At 40.2% G+C, this 22,700-nt stretch overlaps 3 protein-coding genes across 4 annotated transcripts in view; 1 reads left to right on the top strand and 2 right to left on the bottom strand.

Annotated features, from left to right (window-relative positions):
- Positions 1-1,687, bottom strand: part of LOC115011824 (RNA binding protein fox-1 homolog 2-like) — a 31,895-nt gene extending 30,208 nt beyond the window's left edge. The window contains exon 1 of the mRNA XM_029437056.1: positions 626-1,687. Coding sequence (XP_029292916.1) covers positions 626-874 — 249 coding nt within the window. The 5' untranslated portion in view covers positions 875-1,687. The remainder of the gene's footprint in view (positions 1-625) is intronic.
- Positions 1,688-4,667: 2,980 nt separating this feature from the next.
- On the top strand, positions 4,668-12,253 carry cd9r (CD9 molecule related). 2 transcript variants are annotated; one of them, XM_029437463.1, is made up of 9 exons: positions 4,668-4,766; positions 5,013-5,110; positions 5,973-6,078; positions 6,192-6,289; positions 8,638-8,712; positions 8,820-8,921; positions 9,076-9,171; positions 9,403-9,486; positions 11,207-12,253. In XM_029437463.1, the coding sequence occupies exons 2-9, from the start codon at positions 5,045-5,047 to the stop codon at positions 11,294-11,296; spliced, it is 717 nt and encodes a 238-aa protein (XP_029293323.1). In that variant the 5' UTR covers positions 4,668-4,766; positions 5,013-5,044; the 3' UTR covers positions 11,297-12,253. The 2 variants fall into 2 exon arrangements, with proteins under 2 accessions (XP_029293323.1, XP_029293322.1); XM_029437462.1 differs by having other exon boundaries at positions 10,229-12,253.
- Positions 11,899-22,673, bottom strand: LOC115012044 (uncharacterized). The gene is made up of 14 exons (XM_029437461.1): positions 22,100-22,673; positions 20,985-21,140; positions 20,427-20,545; positions 19,894-20,071; positions 19,663-19,781; positions 17,150-18,917; positions 16,224-16,325; positions 15,789-15,964; positions 15,582-15,676; positions 14,620-14,750; positions 14,333-14,513; positions 13,293-13,446; positions 12,756-12,825; positions 11,899-12,344 (listed from the first exon to the last, which is right to left on the bottom strand). The coding sequence occupies exons 1-14, from the start codon at positions 22,272-22,274 to the stop codon at positions 12,325-12,327; spliced, it is 3,444 nt and encodes a 1,147-aa protein (XP_029293321.1). The 5' UTR covers positions 22,275-22,673; the 3' UTR covers positions 11,899-12,324.
- Between the last annotated feature and the right edge of the window lie 27 nt (positions 22,674-22,700).

Below are 22,700 nucleotides of genomic sequence, written 5' to 3'. Positions count from 1 at the left end.
CTCTCTCTTTTAACACCTAGCGACAATCAGGGGGGGACATGAAGCGAAAAATGGCACATGCGGTGTGTATCAGGATTTGATGGCATGACTTTGGGAGATTTCATCCATATGAATAGAAAAAGAAATACAGCGCTTGAAAGACTGGGTTACTTTCTGTAACACAGGCATGATGAATGGGTCTGATCTTTGCTGTGCTGCTGCCTGTCATAGCAATGGAGCCTGTATCATATTACCTTTGTCTGTCTTGGTCATGCTCCCTCACGGAGCACAGCTACAGTGTTTCAGCAAGCCATACTTTTTGTGTAATTCATAAATCTCTAATTTGGTTTCAATTAAAGGATTTTCCATTTGCTGCAATGATGCATGATTACGTTGTTGATGAGAAAATGGGGGCCTGTCAAAACATTATCATCACTCCCTGCTGATGCTTGGGAACAAAAGCTTTTACTGGAGAAGAAGAAGAAGAAGAAGAAGAAGAAGAAGAAGAAGAAGAAGAAGAAGAAGAAGAAGAAGAAGAAGAAGAAGAAGAAGAAAGGGGAGGGCAGATGATACTTTGGTTCAATGCTGCACACATGAAGCGGAGGTGGAAACTAAACGATACAAATATGTGTCGTTGCATTCTTACCTGTCCAATGTCCCCAACAACACTGCCGGTCCCGTCTATCCTTGGTCTTTTGCACTCCGCCCCGGCTAAGTCCGGCAGGGCAGCGGCTGTTTGAGCGTCGGGCTCCGGGTCTCCTCGCTTCATCCCGCGGACAGCTGCTGGACCCCCGGCCGCGTTTGCAAGGGGTCCGGCTGCTGTATCAATGTCTCTTTCCATTATTCCCCGACTAACGGGAAGCATTATAGATGCAACGTCGGTCGACATTAACATTGGACGGCAGACAGTCACCAGTCAAAAGTCTGTTTTTTTACCCTTTTTTCTCCGTTAGATTTGTCCACAGCTCGATATTCACAATGGATTCGGTTTTTCCCAAAAAAAAAGCGTAGATGGGTAAATTAACTGGTTTACATCAATAAAAAGGCAGCTGGTACTGTTTATTGTCTAACTTGGCGTTAGCTATTCAAGGCAGAACATTATGACCATGCCCTGGACAAAGCACATAAAGTACAGCTTGTTTTCCCAAAAAGTAAAACGACGCCAAACAGTGACCTATTTTAATAAAGATCACACGTCTTACTCTTGGATGCCTGACAAGCTAATTAGCCAGCTAACATAAGCTAGCATGCTAGCATTACATTCCGCTAGCTCTCTTTATAAATGTGGCTCGGGGAGCACACTCGCGCTGCCAATAATAGAAAATGTTGGAAATTAGCTTCGCGTAATACTTCTCCTTGTGCGGGGCCAGGCAGTCCTCTCTCCTCTAAATGTGTGTTTGTATTAAGCTCCTCTGTTGTTCCTACCAGCCTTCCCCCTTGATTCCAGTCCCTTCTTATCACACCGTCCGTCCCCTCGCCGTGGTCTGCTATGGATGTGTCTTCTTGGCGTGCGGACTTGGCTGCCGACGAACACGATTTCCTCTGGTTTGAGTCCCAGTTGGTGAGACTCGTAGAGTGGAGGGAGCTCGTGCGCTGATCCGCGGTCAGCTTAGTTAACGGACACCGAGAGCAGAGCGGGGACAGTGAGGTGAGGTGGGCTGCTCTGAGGTCTGCGTTTCCTCTGTCTCCTTCTGCTGCTTTTCCCCGATTCCCACCACCACCACCAGAGCGCCCCCTCCTCTCTTATCCTCACGTATATCAATGTTTAGCCGAATTACAATGAAGATGTTTCTATTGTGCTGCTCATAACACAGCCAAAAGATTTGCTACGAAACATTTCAGAACAATGAAAGAATAATACAATTTATGAAAAATGTCAACAAACAAAATAAAAGCTACATTTTACCACAGAACTGAAGAAGACTTTAATATATAGGTACATAATGAATGTTATACGAGAAGTTATACATTTATTTTTTACATCCACGGCCACGCAGTATCATAACACAATATTTCTCTAGCGTGTGTTTGCATTGACAAAAACACAATGGATTCTCAGATTTAGAAATTATGTACATTCAATCACATTTGTAGTTTGTATGTGTATTTTTGGATATATTTTAATTATTAACTGGTAAATTAAAAAATGCAGGAAAAAAGATATAAATGACCTAAAGTTTCATGGACGGAAATAAAATACAAATCAAAATGAGCAACAAACTGGCTCCTGCCTGAGTTGGATTATTTTTGAAAGAATGATAACTGAATGATGAGCAGTTATGTTTTTGTTTTTTTAATGTTTTTGCGCCCCCTGGTGGGTTTTACACGACACAGCGTCTGAAGGGAAGGGTATTTCCATTTTGAGAGAAAAGAAATCACTACTCTCTTGTGAAATTGTTGTCATATAATTCATACAAAAGCAACACAAATCAAATATGGTTGCTGTGGTTTAGAAATATTTATAGTAGCAAAGTTGCAACAACTGAGAGAGAGGGGATACATCAAAGAGAGGACTATCGGGACACACAAACACACACACACACACACACACACACACACACGTACAGATCAAATCTGCACTGAATCCTCACTTCACCTGCCTGCCTCCAAACAGATGATTGCTGTCACTTTAGTCTGACTGCCGGTGTGTAAATGTGTGCATATGAGCGACTGAGAGTGGAGTCTATTATTGTGTGTGTGCTTTTTTTTTCTCTTCCTCTGAGTCACTCACTCTACCAACCTCTGTCTCTCTCCTGCTACCTGTCCCTCTGCCACCCACTGAAACTGCAATGATGAACGGCAGTGAGGTCACAATGCTCCCCACAGCCGCCCGTTTCACTGACGGAGGCTGTGAGAGCCATTACTCTCTGTTATACAGCCACAGACCTCACGGGTCATAGAAATATATTGGTTGTGAAAAATATACCATGGTATCTGTAGGAACATCTGTATTTTAGTGAATATTTTCTACAGTTTCTGTAGTCTTCACAATGCACACTTTAATAGTATACTGGTGTCGTTAGTGTTGTTTTTTTCACAATCAGTCAGAAAAGTCAAACAATATCTGCTGTTCTTCATCATAGATGGTCGTAAAACGGACAGATAAAACCATCAATTCCACAATTTTCTGAAATTTCATTGGCAAATGATTGATCGAGGGTGTAATCAGTAGATTAATCGATGAATTTAGAAAATAATCTGCAGATAAATTGACAAATGGAAATGATTGTTACTTGCAGCCTTAGTTCAGTTGCATGCCCCCTGTGCACGCTAGAAGCCACGCTCACTCTATTTTACTGAATTTAAACAGAAATTAGTGTTTTTGAGTTATGTCATTTTACCTCCCATAGGCCTAGCCTCTTGGTTGTATAGATTTGCACAGATCAATGTTTCACAGTTGACAAGCTCATTTAAAAAGCTGGTGCCCCAGCTATCAGTGACCCCACTGACATTATATTTAATATACATTATTTTCACTGATATAAGCCATGACACTCAAATTATCATTTCCATCACAATAATCAAAGTGATGGAAATTACATTTTGTCACATTTTAAAGAACATCTCATGATATGTTAGCATGCTAACATCTGCTTTAGAGCTAGCATTAAATAAACACAAAATAGACAATACCAAATGTTGTTTTTCTTATTATTTCTAAATGTAAAGGATAGATGAGCTATTTGGAAACAACAGCCAATAAACATATTTTCGATCTACCAAATATTGACCTACACAACACATAAAAGGCCACTTTTATGTAATAAAAATAATAACTGGTCTATGATTTAATTTGTGTATGTTCCTTTTGGTGTTAAGTGTCACAAAAATAAAAAATAGGAAATATGTTTTTGTTTTTCTTATTTTTGCCAGGGACACAACAATGATGAATCACCCATATACATCAAGTAATTTTAATCACCTTATATACTGCTGGGTAGCTATACAAGTATATATCATAATTTATTAGTTGATTTATCATTTGTATTAATAATCAGAATCTGCAAAGTAACTAAAGCTGTCAAATAAGTGTAGTGGAGTAATATAAGTACAATATTTCCCACTGAGATGTAGCGGAGTAGAAGTGTAAAGTAGCATGACATGGAAATACTATAAAAGTATAAAAGTAAAAGTAAAAAGTACCTCGAAAGAGTACAGTACTTCGTCACTGTTGCTTTTTGGTGAATTGTGTTCTGTGAATTGTATATTCTCTGTCTCTCTCTACTGCAGAAACATATTTGTCTTTCTGTATACAACTCACAGAAATTATGAATGTCAGTGGGTTGGTGCACTTTAACTTTGCCACCATGGCATTTCCTGTCCTTTGTTTCCTACTTTGCTTTCAGCTGGGGTTTAAGTTTCACAATAACAACAGTTGAAAAATGTCCAGTAGTATTTTGATAGATTTTCTGCATGATAAAGAGTTATAATGGGATAATACAATGTTTAGTTTGGCCCCACATTTGTCTATTAATGCCTGTGATATGTGTTTAGTTTAAACATGCATTTATATTAAAAGTTAAACCGTTCTGTGAATCGTTAAATAAAGAACTCAGCCTTTAACATTCCGTAGCTCTTATTTCCTAAAGTTTCACTATACGCCAACACCTGCTCATAGGTGGTGCCTCGTGTCCGTCACTCCGCTCAGCCAATGAGACGAGGTCAGAGAGGCGGGACATGACGCAGATTGGGGCAGTAAAAGAGGCAAGCAGTGAGATTGAGAAGGTGTAACCTGTAGATGTTCGCTGTCTGAGAAGAGCTACCGCCAAAGTGTTTAACAAATCCAGGTATTTATGAAATGAAGTTAATGTCGTGTGTAGCATGTCTTCCATATTAGGTTGATGTATTTCTAAGAAAGAGCACGGTTACGATGTTTTAAATGTATTACTAATTGCTTAATACGATTTTTACATGTAAAATATAACCCAAAGTATGTAGCCAATGTATGTACACATGTGTATTTCTGATATACGCAGTGATGTGCCATGCAGAAGTGGTGAGGTAATGCGTTTTTACTGTATAAACCTTCACAGACCTCAAGAGTGGATACACACTGCAAACAATCATGGCACTGGACGGATGCAGCCTCGTCTGCAAATACATCCTCATCCTTTTCAACATCTTCTTTGCGGTAAGTCTGTCAAATCATGAAGAAGAAGAAAAAACACCACGAATGTTTACCTTATTGGACTATATTGTGTTTAGTGTAAGTTCTTTATGGAGAAAAAGCAGGTTTTTTAAGGTCCCATTAAAAGCTGTTTGTGCACTCAGGTTGGCTCCCTTTAGGTTTCGTTTCTGCTGAATGCCAGCCCATGCTACCTACCAGCTACTTTCTTTTCTTGAAAACAAAAACCTCTCCATGCTTGAAGACATACTGCCCGCCTCTACTGTCACACCCAACAAGATGTTAGCTTTGATTTAGTCATTTCTATTATCTTTTTATTGAGATAGATATCCATAACGTTATATCTTCTCCTTTTATATTTTCTTCTTTTTCTTCTTTCTTTTTTGTACATGAAAGAAAACGTTCAAATTAATAATGATACATATACAATAAAAGGACAGGTTTTGAGATACTATAAATCAACCATATTATATATATATATATATATATATATATATATATATATATATATATATATGTATATATATTCAAGTTTTCCCAAATTCTATTCTTAAATACCCTATTCTAACCTGCTCTTTTGTGCTCTTCATGTGTGGTCTTGTTGCATTGTGTTTCGGTTACAGGAATTAGTTTACCTAGCTGTCCCATTTGGTCTCATGCTGCTCTTGTTCTCTGAAAGAAGCTACAGGCCACCTGTTATTTCAGTGGGAATAAAAACTCACCTTCAGCTGTCCACCCAAAAATGCCACACTGGATTTAACCACATACAGATGTTTTCAGATTTGAATATGTGAAACCATGTCTTTGGGGATGTTGGTGTACTGCACATTGTGAGTGTGTTTTTATTTTTATTCCTGTGGTTTGGCAGCTGGTGGGGTTGGCCTTTCTGGGTCTCGGTCTGTGGCTGAGGTTCAGCGACAGCACCAGAGGCATCTTCGAAATAGAGGCCCTCAACTCAAGTGCATTTGTTATAGGTCAGTACATATGTTAAGCAAATTTGTGTATTTTCTCCAAAAATAAATGCATAAAGATATTTAGCCTCTGATACATATTCAATCACTGATCTGTATCTCTTTTTTTTAATCAGCTGTAACTGTACTGATTGCGCTCGGCTCAGTGATGCTGATTGTGGTGGTGTTTGGAGACTACGGGGCCTGCAATGAGAAAAGATGTGCTCTGCAAGTGGTGAGACTTGTTAACACAGTAACTTCCTTGTAAAGTAATACCCTTCCTTACACAATGGACGTACTGTAACTAATGCAAAATTAACTTTGTGTTTATCTGAATAATTTTTGAGACAAAATCTTTGATTAGAAGGAACGGTTGATGTTCAGTTTTTTCCGTTACACTGACAAAAATGAAGGACATAATAATAGAAACTGCAAATGTGACAAACTATATAATTATTTTAATTTATACAGGTAATCTAATTTAAACACGGGGTATCATTCTCAAGAGAGACTTGGTCACTGGAGGTTTAAAGGAGCCATTATAATAAATAAACAAATGACTCGATAAATAAAATAAGAAAAAAGGAAATGTAGAAATAAAAGCATAAATGAAAATGACTTATTTTTGATTTAATTATTTCCCAATGTATCTTTTTCTGTTTACATTTATTTCTGTTTTTATTTATTTCCCTATATTAATTTTCTTATTTAAATATTTTTTTATTTAAATAAATGCATTACATTATGTTTATTTATTTATTTATATATATATAATTTTTCAAAATTAACCTGCACTTTTATTTCTATCTTTGTTTTATTTATTAATTTCTTATAATGGCAACCTCAGGATACGTTTGACATAATCAGGAAATACAGTGCGCCAGGGCCCGCACTCAGTTCTGCTGTCATAGAAATACTGTAAAAGCAACAAGGCACAGGCTTTCATTTAAATATTTTGTGCCTGCATGCATGCAAATTCATGTGTGCAGTGTCAAAGAGCTTATATAAGTTTCTTTGCACGAGAGCCAAATAACTAAAGTTCCCCTCACTAGCATCCAGAGGAGCCATCACCACCTGCCTCCTCATCAACACACTGCTTAAATGTCAGACAGTCGCAGATGTATTCGTACAGGCTAAGACAGAAATTGATTAATTGTGGCGGTGACGTGTTTCAGAGCTCAGAATACTCATGCATGTAACCTTACAGAAAGCAGACGGAGCACAACAAACCTTAAGAACCAATATGTTTATTTTTGTGTTAAAATCAAGAACCAGGAAAAACAAAAAGCTACTAGACTGCTCAAGTGCAAATTATTTATATATATATATATATATATATATATATATATATATATATATATATATATATATATATATATATATATATATATATATATATATATATATATATATATATAGTGTGTTCTCTTTCACAATATAAGCAAGCATTCCATAAATAACTGAAGTGGGGCACTTATAGGAGGCTGGTGAATGGCTTTCTTTCAGAGACCGAAGCCTACTTTTCATTCAAGGCCAAGGTTCAGAGTTATCTAGTAGATAAGACCAGCTGCACACCTGAACGTGTCAGAAGTGTCTGTGTAGTTCCTCCCTAAGGCTCAGTGCCGATGCTTTGTAAGGGCAAACAGTTAAAGTAATATGGAGGAGTTGTAATTCTTAGTGTCTGTTGTTTCTTGGTACCACTTTATCTATGGTTGTGCTTCAATATCACCACTAGAATTTCCTGAAACCTGCAGCGGAGAAACATATTTTCTCAAGATTTGCAACCACGTAATATCGTAGCCGTCTCAGTTTCCTGTTGAGAAACCTCCATGTGCGAGGGAGTAACGGGCAATGTAAAAAGATCCTTCAGTTACTCACAGCTCTGCGGAGCGCCCTGGAGTCTGGTGTGCAACATTATACCCCCAACAATGTGGGTATAATAAACTAGTAATTCCCTCAACTATAAACAGTTAGGTTCAAACATGCTAAATCAACCCGCACGTTTGTCAAATTATCTTTGATTGCCACTTCAGTGTTTTTCCTCAGATGTCCTGTATAATGGTGTTTTCCAGTTTTATCTAATCTCAGTGTCCATGAAGGAAAATCTAGAGACATTCCTGAACTGTTACAAAGCACAAAGGCGGGAGGCTACGTGTGCTGTAGGAAGAAAGGGCTGTCGCGCAGTTGTGAATATAAAGCTGATATCAGGCTATAGGCAACGAATAAATAGGGAATTAACTTTTATTATGACTCACATTAATGAAACCGCCTGCTTCTCTGTACAGGTTTCACGAAGAGCATCAGCCTGAACATGTCAGGAATGCTCTAAATCATTACTTGTTGCACTTAATCAAGAGTTGTGTGAGTTGTATGGCTCAGTGGCCAGTAATACAAATAGACCACTACAACATTTTGTATCACCAACATTTACAGACGCTCTTGTCAAAATATTGGGAAAATAACCATGCATGGTGTAGGGAGAAAGTGGTGGCTCAAGTCCTCTGCTGTTTGTTTGTTTGTTCCTGTGTGTTTATCACATTAACCTGTACCATTAAGTTTAAGTATGACCTCTTCTCCGTTCAGTTCTCTGCCCTGGTGACCATTCTGGCGATAGCTGATGTTGTTATTGCAGTGGCTGCTTATTCCAGGACATTTGAGGTAAGGGAAATGTCAGGGGAGGAAAACAAAAGAAAGGATGAAAAACAGAATCAAAAATAAATCACTGAATTTCCTGTATGCATGATCATGACTGTTTTATTCTGAAGATTGGATTGAGGATGGTGGAGTTCTACAGTAGCATTTATACTCTGTATTTGACCACGAGAGACCCAGTCATCGCTGTCACGCTCACATTCATCCACGAGATGGTAAGCACAAGCTTTGTTTCCTTTCTTCCTGTTCAAAAACTGTTTAACCCAAAATGTGTTTGTGGCTCCACATTGATTCTACTTATGTGAAATGTCAAATATGAGGTTAATGACCTCTTGTGTTCCTAATCTCCCTTCTTCTCCCCCTCTGTAGCTTCACTGCTGTGGGGTGACCGGGGTCCCGGTGCTTGAGTATGTTGTAAACACCTGTCCCAAACCAAATGGGATATGGGAGTACATCAAGATGGATGTAAGTTAGTGCCATGAAACACAGTTGGTATACGTGTTGAGTCTTGTATGGATTTGAGTTATGTGTTCAACAAAGACACTAGTACGATGTAGGTTGACTTTTGATTAAAGCTGAGAATAAATGAACCCTTTTCTTGGCTCTACTACTGGGAAATTAACTTCTGTATTCTGTAGACTGAGTTAGCTACAGTAGAGGGCGCTAACTGTGTCTCCCGTCTTGGTCTTCCTACAGGTCTGTCCCGCGGTCATCATAGATGTCTTTAACAGTAAAGCACCACTGGTCATGGGCTTCTTTGTTGGAACTGGAGCTCTTTTGGTAAGTAGATGTGAATACAAAAACATGTGCTTTGAGCTAGTTGCTAACATCAGCATGGTCACATTGTCACATGGTCACAGTGACGATGCTAACATTCAAATGTTCAGCCGGTATGTTATGTCAGATTTATTATCTTAGTTTAGCCTGTTGGCATGCGACTGTGACGTAAGCCCCAGTGAAATGGAATATTTGAGCAGTTTCGAGGTATTTAAATCAAACCTTTCGCATTTGATTGGACCACGAAGAAGTGGGCAGACTTCAAATGTAGCACGACACAGAGCGACCGGACTGTGGCTCCACAAAGGTGCACGATATGACTGAAGATGTGATATAAAAGGGTTTAAAAAGGCAATCTTTTTTTTAAGTAGTCTCAGATAGCTGCTAGCATGGCTGTCAACGTTTTGTCTTGTTAAAGTGAAAACATATTCTGACCGCATCACCACTATGTATTGTACCCAAAAAAACAATTACCCTTATTTACACTGCAGACACTCTACACAACACAGTAAATAATGTACAACGATGTAGTATTTAATTAACATCAAATTACAGTCGTAACTGACCGATGTAGGGACAAGGAGGAAAAGTAAGACTTTTGCTCTTGTTGTTCATAAAGTTAGCCATGTTCTAATCCCTCTGCACTCCTTTGTCTGTCAAAACTCCTACCCCTGTCTTGTTTAAAAAAAAAAAACCCTCTTTTCCTTCACTCTTTCATTCTCCTCATCATCATTGGTTTCCAAAGATCATAGCTTTGATTTGCAGCATCACCATCAGTAAAAAGATCCAGTCATCTCCTCAGTACATGATCCTGACTCTACCAGTCACTTCAGTCCCGCCTAACCCTCAATCATCTCAGCATGAATTTGTCTCCACCTACCTCTACCCTGACCAAGACCCCATCGTCTTCACTCCTCTCTCTATGACCAACATCCCTCTGGCTACACCTTAGTTTCACTCTCGCCGGCTTGATCACTCTGGCATATAGAATACACGTTGGTGTTTTTATCCATTCTCTTCCCCTCTGAACATTCTCAGCTCTTCTGTGCATGCTCACCGCAGGGTGTTCAGCTCCTTTAAAAAAGACAAATTCAAAATGAAAGACCGTTGACACAATTATACCGGCACTTTCTCTGTTGGAACTGTTGGATGGATTCTTTCCCCTCAGATTATTGGCCAAATGCTGATATTCCAAGCACTGCTACAGTGGGGATTGACACACATTTAAGTAAAAGAGCAATGGCTTCTCTTGCATTTTAAGAAATTCTATAGTTATGGCGTATAAAAATGATTGTAAAACACTAAAACTACATAATATAAATCACCTCCTCCCCCCCATAAAATGGAAATTAGTTTTTTGCTGTCCCACCATTGAAGGAAGCTGCTGCTGGGACTCTCTTTTGCAGAGATATATCCTCTCAAATCTCATTTGTAATCTGTATATCTACAGTTCAAGAATACATATCCAGGGTTGGATTATTTTTCTTAAGTGTCTACTTATTCCTCATGGCAAATGTTGCCTTCCACACAAGCTTCTCTTTGTGTGGCTGAATGCAAAGTGCTAGCATGAGCTGGTATATCTCTCTCTCACTCTCTCACTCACTCTCTCTCAAACTCATTCTGTGGCTGGTTTAATTCTGGGAGGTGATGAGTAGGAAGCAGGTTTTTCACTGCTCGCTGTTCCATCTCTGCTCTTTACTTCCCTCCTCCTTCTGCATGACAGATTACTGCCCTGGTCTGCAGCACTATCCTCCTGAAACAGACCAAGAGAGACCAGCAGGCGGGCACTGCGTACTATTCCAATGTGTACTAACGAGAAGATTCCGTTTTCAACCCTGACCCTCATGGATGGAGATCCATCGCTGGACTTAAAGTTAAACCAGCAAAAAAACAAAAAGTTTACAGATCGCACTAGTTTTGGAACTGAACTACAATTTAAATTTGTTTTAATAATTTGACCCATTGTGAGCAGAAACACAAATACCTGCTTTGTTCAGAGCTAATGACAATGAATATTTTACGATTTTATTATTCATCTAGCTAGAAACTGTCACAGCTTGACAGCAAGTGTGTTCCAGCCTGACAGGCCTCTACATCATTGTGGGCGTACGATAAGTAATCTGACACATCTGTTTAATAAACTGAGGAAGAGAAGGGAAGACTTTGTTTGAATTAAACTTCCAAACGTCCGTTAGTTTTTTTTCTTAAAGTTTTGTGCTTTAGTCTGTCGATTTATGTGGAAGAGTTAAATACACTGAGCCACTGGGAAATACCACTGTTTGAATTAATCATTTATACAATTTAAACACTGTTTAATGCGCGCGCCAATGGCAGTAATGTATGTGCGTGTTACATTGAGTAATGTTACATTGGTAAACAAGTGATTTATCCTTTGCCATAGTTTTTCAAAAATTGTATTCCATTTAATGTTTTCTATCCATGATTGTTCAGAGGGCCGCAGGACTGGGAATAAAGTCATGGGCCTTCTAGAGTGTGACAGAAATGTTGCTCAGTCATCAGCTCCTGTAAGAGGCGGTTAACTGACTGAACAGTTCAAGTGGCTTCAGAGCTTCTGTAAATGCTGCTTTGACACAGAGGAAACACTTTGCCATCATCGCACATTCGTTAAACTTTTTCATTCCCTCATGTTCCCGCTTCTGTGACCAAACAAAAATGCATTAAGTGTTCGGTTTAGAATGAAAACTGTTTAGCTTCTTTTCTTTCACGAATGTTCTCAAGTTTTTAAATAAATATTACCGCCACCATATCACCAAGACTTGTATCTGTTATTTCCATGAAACAAAACAAGAGTGCAGATGTGTAACAAGTTTATTTCGTCGCTCACACGTCACTGGTGGGACCTATGAGGAAGAAAAAGAAGTTAATGTCACATCCTGTGTTGTCACCCATTTCATTCTTCTGTAGCTTTATTGTGCTTTTGGCTTTTAGCAGAGCATGTGTTTGTCAAGCCCTTTGTCACATTTCACAATTCCAAGGTTACTTGGGTTGCGTGAGGGAAATTATGTAGCCACAGTACATTTAGTGCATTCAAAAAGGTGTCTTTCTGTGCAGCTGGTGTAGAAATGCTCAGTGAACCACAGAGTCATTGCAGGTTCTGGCCGTTTGTAGAGACTAAAGTTTTATGTTAAATTAGATCAGTCAAGTCTGGAACCCTCAAGTCTTCATATTATAAGGAATATCTTTCTAATTAATATACAACAACCTTGTGCCCCGATAAGACTGGAGCACTCCGTTCCCACTGTTAAACTTACTGTTGATGCAGCTGACAGTGCAGTCGCCATCTGCAGCGTAGCACACTTCTGTCAAACACATGAAGAAGATCTGAAGCAAAAAGGACAACAGGAAACATTGAAATGGTTTTAGTACATAATTACTGTAATGCTCGTCTACACAGCCACCATTATGGATGGTCTCCATTGTGTTTTAAGGACAACAGGCAAAAAACATGTCAGTTTTAAGAGCTATTTTGCTTCCATAATGTCTTTCAGACGAGGGGGAAGAAAACACATTTTATACAACATTGTATTCCTAAAACATGCTAAATAAGTTAAGGTATATTTAAACACAACATTTCAGAAAACTTGTAATCCAAAAATCACTGAATCACTTGTAATCCAAGTGATCAAGTGATGGAAGTTTCAGGATGATTTCCATTAGTTAAAATGTTAACACCATCCCTGTAGCGTCTCCTCTCAAGGCAGCCCGAACTTGAAACGGCTACATTATAAGTCTCGTACATCAATACATGTTTATTTTTTAATGGAGCATGTTTGGTAAGTGGGAGGTACCTCTGGGTCCTCTAGGTGAGGGTATCCTCCTTCAGCCATGTAGGAGGGGCTTTCTGAGGGCAGAGCCTGGAAGCCAGAGATTACGATCCTCTGGATGTGGTGGGGGTCGGAGCGCGGGGAGGAAAGCAGCTGTGAATCACTCCGTCCCGGACAACTGAGCAACACACAGCGGTGAAAGCACTGTTACAACTGATAATCGCTACAGAGCAGAGTACGCTCCTTTAGATTTACAGATGCAAGACAATTTACACCAAACAATAGGAGCAGAGATGTTCTCCGTCACTTTGATGATCATCTGCTGCTGATTAGATTTCTCCACGACAACATTAAAGACTTAGAAATATCCAGCTATTAGTTTGAGATATTTTGTCACAATCAAAATACATTTTATTGGGGAAATACTGACTTGACGATGAATAAAAAGGGGGTTACCAAATTCTATGAATCATCTCTCGCGGATCATGAATACTGATTATGACAGAACTCTGACCCAGCGCGTCATGAGCTGTGTGGTCATATCCCGGGACAAGAACCTTTATTAAAGGCGCAACAATACGTTCCATAATTTGCAGCAGATAGCTGGTCAGATTTAATCTCAACTCAACAAAACTTCTAACAATATTGGTATCTGAAGGAGATTATAATAATATATTGACATGGACCGTTGACACCTGCAGATGTGAGAATCAAACCACGTACTGTACAGATGAAGTCAAAAGCTTGATGTGTAACAACAACACCAACTCAATGTAAAGAATTAACATTTCACATCTACATAAAACGTGAACACTTACTACTTCGGGGATACGTTCATTACTTGTTCTTTAAACTATTCAGATTTTTACTATAAAGCAACATTCAGGGGGAATCAGCATGAAGACATTTTTAAAAACAGTCGAGGCACACCGTTTTTTGACTTCAACTAGCTATAATCTTTTCATGGGATTATGTCAGTCATCGCCTGCTTTGTCTGTTTCACGACTAAAGCTGCCAATAATGATCTGAATACAAACAATCCCTTTTATCTCTGTATAACATACCCATCATAAACTGGCATCCAGCTGGTGTATGGAGCATGAGTGTAAGCCAAACAGGAGTGAACCAGCAGCAGTAGGCCGGGCTCGGGGGCGTCCAGCAGGCTCAGCTGCACATAAACTGCTCTGCCTCGCACGAGGCTGAGAGGCAGGTGAGCCTTAGGGTGGAAGCTGGTGAAGGACTCATCTATGAGGAAAATAAGAAATAATTATGCCAAGTCTGTTGCTGATTTTGAACAGCAGATGAAAATGTCCAAAAGCATGATGTGCTAATTAAAAGAGAAGACAATCACCTGTGGCAACTCTCAGCTGCACCGTGACGGTGGCTGGTGTAGACTGAACCGGAGGTGGAGGAGGTGGTGCCATCACGTGCAGCCTCACTTCCCCTGGAGAACCTGGGGAGGAACTACATTCCACCATCAACCTGCAGATCAACACAGGCAGCACACGTTATGCAAGTTGGTGGAAACTAATCCAACAGAGTGGATGCAGAAAGTGTCAACATCTTTGACACGCAGTAATTATTAAAGTCATCCGGCTATGTGTCCACCTTGTTTATTCTGACACAACGTTTATCATTTATCCATTAATGGAGGTGGGCATGTATGTGTGTATCTGGTGGCGTTTTGTGAGCAGCTGCTTCGAATGGTGGCAGCTGTATTCCTGACCGATGACGGTACAGGGATTATACAGTCAGGTCCCAAACAAACGTATCTACAGCTCTGTGTTCTAATTAGTTTAGTAACTTGTTTATTAGGTAGTTAAAGCCGAGATTGTGAAGCTGTGATTTTGAGGTAATTGCATGAATCTGTAAATACCTGTCACATTTGACTAACAGTAGTTAATTTACTTTGCAGCAATTCTTTTAAATGGGACAAAAAGCCAATATTCAGAAACATGCTTTATGCATTTGACTGATTGCATTAAAGTGTTTAATAGACCAGCAGGTGTCTGTGGATGATTTGTGGAAGTCCTTGACTGAGGAACTGATTTTAGCATCTCCTGAGCTGTTTACATCTCACAATATGTATTTTTGATTATGGGATGAACTGTTCCTTTAAAGAAAAATAAATAAATCTAACACATAAAGCTAAGGGATAACCTACGTGTCACTAGTACAATCTTTGCAATGCAAATGTTTAACTGCAGCGCTGAAGAGAAAGAAAAACAGATGGTGTCAAAGATGCCATTTTAAAATAAAGTTAATATTTCACTCTGTATTTAAAAACTGTTCGTTTCAACAGTAATGTCATACCTGACAGGAGAGATCTCAATCACAGAACTGTGGTCTTGTTGAAGATAGTGGATACCATGGACTTCCACCAGATGAACCACCGTCTCACCAAACACCTAAGGAAATAATATTGGACATTTGTTTTACCTTATTTCAGGAAGCGCCAATGTGACACATTTCTCCAGTAAACCCAGTGATCAGGAGTGAGGTCACATTGCCCTGCCTTACATGTCTGCTCACTCCACAGCCGTCCAGGGGGATCATGTAGATGTCGGGGTCAGAGGTCAGCTTCTGCAGCGTGCAGGACACATTACTGACCTCAGAGGGACGAGCAGCGGGGGCCACCGTGGGCTCCCCCACAGAGTCAGGCACCGCAAAGATTAAATGCTGTCCCATTGTGCAGTCTGTTGACACACACACACACACACAGAAATTAACTAAGTACATTTGCTTAAGCACTGTACTTAAACTTTACATCTTATCCTACTTTATACTTCTACTCCACTACATCTCAGAGGGAAATATTGTACTTTATACTCCACTACATTTATTTTGACAGCTTTAGGTACCTTGCAGATTCAGCATTAACACAAAATAATACACACACACTGGATTCACTTTGTCCGACGTGTTTTGACAGAATCTGTGTTGGGAGGGACTCACCCTTCACAGGGTACGAGCAGCAGCCCTGAGAGCCGAGACCTGACACAGGGCCAAGGCCACAGGGCGAGGCAGAGGGAGTGGACGGGTTGGCATTCAGATGATCTAGGCAGGCAAAGTAAACAAACAGATGAAAGCCGGTTATACTTGAATGCTGCTATTCAGCAGCCCGAGTGATGATAGATTCATAAAGAGAATTCCTCACAACTTGTTTTCCATACCGGTGTCGAGTTACAGTTGGGAGCAGAAGCTAAACCTTTGTCCTGTCAGGGCTGACTAACGTTCTGCTTCCTTGTGGTGACCTGAAGTCAAACACTTAAAGCTACGTCTCGAAAAACATAATGGTGGACAGTAACTAAGTACATTTAATCGAGTACTGCACTCAAGTACAAATTTGAGGTTTTTTTACTCGAGTACTTCCATTTTCTGCTCCACTACAACTCAGGAGGCAAATATATAAATACATTTTGTTTTTACTTTCACTAAAATGATCTGACAGCCTCAGTCATTGAGATTCTGATTTATAATACAAATACTGTATAATCAACGAATATTTTATCATGTATTACAATAGGTTAAGATAAACATCTATCTATAGTAAAGGAAAGTAAATGCTCCTCTTACCAGCAGCAACATTAAAGTGATGAATACAATACATCAATAATTATAATCCAATAACATAATGCATATTATTCTGAAATAGGCACTTGTGCAGAATTAGTGCTTTCACTTAAGTTTATTTTGATATGTATACTTTTGTACTTAAGTAAAATCTTGAATGAATAACTTTTACTAGAGTATTTCTCCACTGTGGCATTTATACTTTTACTGAAGTACAAGATTCGAGTACATAGTCCATCGCTGCAAAAATACATAAACTTATGTAAAAGCATCTCAAGATTTTACAGCTGCTAGAATTTCTACGTCACCTTTCATTTCACTATCCAGCCGCTCTTCTGCTTCTTCTCCAGCAGGATGCCCAAGAGCATCATATGGCTGTTTCTGAGTGATATAATGGGAATTGAGGTTATGAAGTGGCTGAGGGATGCTGGGATATCCTGCTTCAGCAGCATGAACCAGCCAATCCAACCCGCTGTGGTCTGAGGGAAGCTGAGATTCTGATGCCTTTTCAGAGTTCAAACTGCCTGCAGGATGGAGCTCTTGGTTGTTTGCAGACACTTTTGGCTGGTAGTACAGGTGGTAATAGTATTGTAGGGGGTTTAGGGGGCCATTGTAAACTAATTTTGTGGGTGCTGGAGTGGTTTGATGTATGCGATAGGACGGATGCTGTGGTGGGGAGGAAGACGCTTGAAGTAGAGAGTCCAAAGCTTCTTTGGATGAAGTTGGAGACGCAGGGTTGAGTAAACTCTCAGGTCCATAATACATCTGATAGTAGTGATAATAAGGGTGGTAGTAGTACGGGTAAGAAGGAAGATTATGGTGGGGTGATGGAGTGGGGAAAGAGAGTTGTTCAAATGCAACAGTGTCTGGTCCAGGAGGGTAAGAGGGGGGGAGGGGAGGTTGGACTGCAGGAGTCGCAGAGGAAGAGTGTCTCCTACCGTAAAACAACTCTGCTTTAAACACATCATCATCATCATCTTTTGTAAGTGGAAGTTTGATCAATTCTGGACTACTCTTTTGAAAGTTAATAATTGTATCTAGGTTTTGTAAATCAATGTAAGGATTTAAGTTGTATTTGTCATGAACTTGTGCGGAGTGAGGAAGTGGATGATCAGAGTTGCCCGAATTTGCGTTTTGATCATTGGACATATTTGGAGGCGTTTCAGGATTGAGCGGAGGCAATCTTTTGGCCCCGACCCTAGCAATATGTGGAAAGTAATAGTGGTATGGATAGGGCTGTGGAGGAGGAGGTGCATCAGGGGCAGAGGTTTGTGGAGGACTTGCTGGAAGGCTGGAAAGAGGAGAGGCACCCTCAGGCACGGGCTGAGAGACCTGGTGTGAGGTGACTCTGCTGAGAGCCTCAGACTGCTGCACGTCGGGGGGCCACTCTGGAAATTCAGGGATATGATGATTAGTAAAAGACAGATCTCTCGTCACCTCAGCACCTGGATCGGGGCCGTGGCCAGTAAGAGGGATTTTAGGGTGATGGTAGTAGTGATAGTATGGATTGAACATGTGGCTTGGGGGCTGGAGAGGAGGTGCTTCAACTTGAATTTGAAAGCCTGTATCTGAGGAGGGCGAGTGTGCGGCACGGAGCTTCATTGAGCCCAAGACAGGAGTTTTGTGCTTTTGTTGCCCATCTGGATTCACCTGACTTGAATCTGCCACATCATCTGAAGAGGCCAGAGAAGTGTGGCCACCCAGATGTACAGGAATCTGGTGGGGGTAATCCTGATAGTCTGGCCGGGAGACAACAGGAGGGAGAGGCTGTGGACCAAATGTAGGCTCAGGAGTCGGAGATGAGGGAGTAAGAGGGTTATATGCATCGTGTCCATCAGGATCAGGATACTTGTTGTGATACGTCGGGTGGGGATAGTAAGGCGGGGCCAGGAAGAAAGGTGGAGCCCATGGAAAAGGCTCCAGGGATTCTGGCATGTCCTCTGTTGGCCCACTGGTTAGATGAGGGCTGTTGCCCAGAGGCTGATGGGTTAGCGTGAGTTCTTCAGGGGGAGAGACAGGACAGGCCAGTGTGAAGGTCTTCTCCCCCATCTGAAGGGAAAGAGTGTATTTTCCATCCTAAAAAGAGATCAGAAGGTTTTCTGTGAGAGACTATTTATAGGCAATAACAGAATACATGAAGTTATGTTCAGGACTGGAGGGTAAATCTGACACCTGAACTCATTTAGACATGCTGCACACATGTTCCTCATAAAGTCTTTGATGTTTCTATATACGTTTTGGAATTAAAAAGTCATATTTACAATCAGGGCCATTGTAGAAAAAATTAATATGGAGCTGGGAGAGGGGGGAAATATTCTGAAAAATATATACTTCGATATAATCCAAGATTAAAGTCACACATTTACAAGAAAAAAAGAACATGTGGAAGAATTGCGGGGGTTGTTTTTTTTTTTTATCAAGGAACCACGTCTCTTCACTTTGCAAGGTTGGATCAATCTCTTCACACCAGACGGGGAATACCACACGTTAGTGAGGATGTGCAATAGTCTGTTAATCTTTCATCTTGAAATTATCTTCTCAGATTACAACCCCCTCCCTTTGGTTTTATTTATCATTTTTAGTGATTGATTTGATATCTTTAAAAGTAATTTTGATGCTTGAAGATATTTTGCTTCATTCAGATGTTGTACTTCATGTATTCCTCCGTCAACACATTTCTAAATTTTACATAAATGCAAAACAGAGTTATTTATCATGCGACACCATTTGCATACTTTTGGCATCCAGTTACTTTTTAGATACTTTAATTCTGAAAATGAAATTTCAATGTCTCATGAATAGTGACTTTTCTAAAATTCACCTTTACTGTGATGCCACATGTGATGAATGGAGCAGCGATTACAATCTCAGCATCTCGTCTGTCCAGTGTGTAGCCACACTGCTCGGCCAACTCCACCAAAGGGGTCCATTCTCCTCTGACTGTAGTGAAAAAGCCATTTATTTTAAAAGTCTGGAAAACCATTGATAAGAAAATCCTTCGAGTCAACTGAGTGCTAATAGAAAGAAAATTATATTTAGTTTTTGTGTTTACCATTTACCCTCAGATCCTCTGTAGCATAGAGTCCCTGCAGTTTGACAGTCATACCGTACGGGGAGCAGCAGAGGGAGGAAGGGCTCACGGCCTGAGGCTGGATCTGGATCCGCGAGGCTTTGCAGGACATCTCGACTGGAGTGCCCCTCCACATCAGAGGCAACACATAACGGTCATCCTGAACAAACAGCATTCTTTTATACTTTTACTGCTATTGGCTAAAACATTTCACCTCCATTAGAGAAGACTCGTCTATAATTAAGGAAAGAAATGAGTCAACACTCCATTAAAGTCCCCAACTATCTTGTCAAGATGACATTAGACTGCACTGAAAGGTCTGATTCATCTGTGACTAAAAAAGATTGTCAGACACAATGAAGAGATGAATAAATAACGAGCTAAACTAGACCTTTTTATCTGATTTTCTACAACTTTAACCCTGAAAACCTGCAGAGACCCTGAGTCAGTTGAAGCCTCCTGTAATAAACTAATCTGTGCATTGGTATCTAAAACGTATTGTGTGGATCCTATACCTTCTGTGTGACATGGCAGGCATCGTACCGAGCCGTCAGACTGAGGTCTCTCCATGTGGTGAGAACAGAGTAGCCACACTGTGGTGGCAGCTGCGACAGGGGCACGGGTGACTCATTCACTGAGACACAAAGACATTGAAACAAAACCTTTAACGCTCAATATGTAATATTTTGCCACTAGGCGTCTCTCAATCAAAACAATAACAAAAGACTGAGTTTGGTGACGTCGTGAAGTAGTGCGGGATCATGGGAGTTGTTGTCTTCGGCACCATTGCCGTCATTGGAGTCAGCTTCCCCCGGTTAGGATTCCTTCATTGCTGAATTATCTACAGATTTCTCTTCCTCTCCAAAACAAACAGACCCGGTGATTAATGCAGAAAAGAAAGATATTATACCTTTGATTTCAAAAATGTGAAAATAGATTCATGTCAAAACTCAAGTCGACACCAGCCACTACTATACTATGTGGGACGTCTCCAAATATAAGCTAAGTATAACAATGTCACTATCCCAGAAACAACGCTGGAGTATTTGTAAATGGAGAGCCTGCAGCCTCACCTCGGCCCAGCTGGAGTTGTACAGCTCGTCTCCTCCTGACAGTGAGGGTCATGGCGTCGTCTCTACAATCCACCACAGGCTGCAACCTCTGCCAGCTCTCCTCTGAGATGCTGAGCCACTGACCTCTGATCCCCTCCTGGCCTCCCTGAGCCTGGACTGATGAACGAAAATAACGGGGAATTCAGTGTCTGTATCATTATAAATAAACATAAAAGGCCTCACAGTAAATTAATCAGATTAAAAAAAATATAAGATTATAATTTCTTTAAATTACTAATGACTATGTACAAAAACATTTACACAATCCCTATAAATTAAAGGAGACGCCATTACAAGCTGTAACTTACTAATGACCTTAACCCAATGAAAAACATCGCAATAGGTATCACAGAGAAATAAAACCTTGAAGTCAACATAGTATAAATATCTACCTATGAAGTAAAACCACTGAATGGAATGGAAAGTCATCATTAAATGGATTAATATAACATCTTAAATGTGTTAGTTATCTGAAATAAATATTAACACTTTCTCATAAATAATTTTAAAAAAAAGTGTTTCAAGGAAATTTAAATAACTCTTAAGAAAAAATTTAAATATCTTTAAAGTGGCATTTTTCAGCTCTGCAACTATGTTTAGCAAGAAGTGTGGCACTCCATGCGGTATGCTGGACCAGATACCTTCTATACGTGATACAACTATACTAATACTAGTGTGCTTGCAAGAAAGCAAAAACTAGTGATTCTTCTGATAATATATTAATTTTTATTAATTTCATCAATGTAAAACATTCCCTAAGAATTATTTGCATGAATCCATGTTGCAAATTATCCTTAGGGGTTTTTTTGGCTGTTGAGGGCAAATTCCAAACACAATTTAGTGAAAAATAAGCAATTGCCGAAACTTCCAAAAATCCATTAGTCAGTCCATCCAGTTTCTCATGCATTCTTTTTCATGGAGTGACCCATATGCAAGGATGTCTTGAGGAAAGTTTCTACACACAGGATACATTTATTTTATAAATGGGGATTCTAATTTTAAAAACATTTTTAAACTTTTTAGCGAGGCTCAGTGAAATTAAACTAGAAAGTGTGGAGAGAACCCACGTAGCTTACCTGAAGCAGAATCTGATTGGTAGCCAATAGGGTTTGTTTCAAGTTCCGCAGTCAGATGAAACGGTCCCGCGGTGACATGCTGAATTATCCCTTTGCCACATTCATTATTTGGAGGGTCGCTTCGCTTCGGTTTGTGACGGATTCTGAAGCGTTTGTCAGTGGAAGTAGACGCCATTTTTGGTTCGCGTGTGTGTTCAGGCCCTGCAGAGGTCTCATGCCCATGTCCCGTCCTTGTCTTTGAAGTTGTGAAAGTACGGGAGATTTCTCGACTCTTTCCCCCGCCTTGAGTCGAGGTGTAGCCACTCTCGGCCCTCTCGGTCAGAGGGGTGAGGGAGGCCTTTCGTCGTCAAAATGCTGCTCCTGTCGTTGTGAAGAGCCACGTGAGAGTTGGGTTGGGAATACACAGCGGGCTCACACCAGCCCACAGAAGGAAAAGTTATTGTTGTGATGGTGTAAATGAGAAGGACCCCGAAGAGGCATCCTTTTTGTTTCAAATGCATTTCAAATAAGAGTTTCTCTCTGCGCACCAAAACACCGGGGCAGAGGGACCAGCAGCGGTGTTTATGTAGACTTCATGCCAACGCACCTGCTCATTAATTAG

This window comes from Cottoperca gobio, chromosome 8 (assembly GCF_900634415.1).
Source record: "Cottoperca gobio chromosome 8, fCotGob3.1, whole genome shotgun sequence".
NCBI classification, from domain to species: domain Eukaryota; kingdom Metazoa; phylum Chordata; class Actinopteri; order Perciformes; family Bovichtidae; genus Cottoperca; species Cottoperca gobio.
The sequence above is the reverse complement of the archived record's forward strand: the minus strand, read 5'-3'. Positions and strand labels throughout refer to the sequence as shown.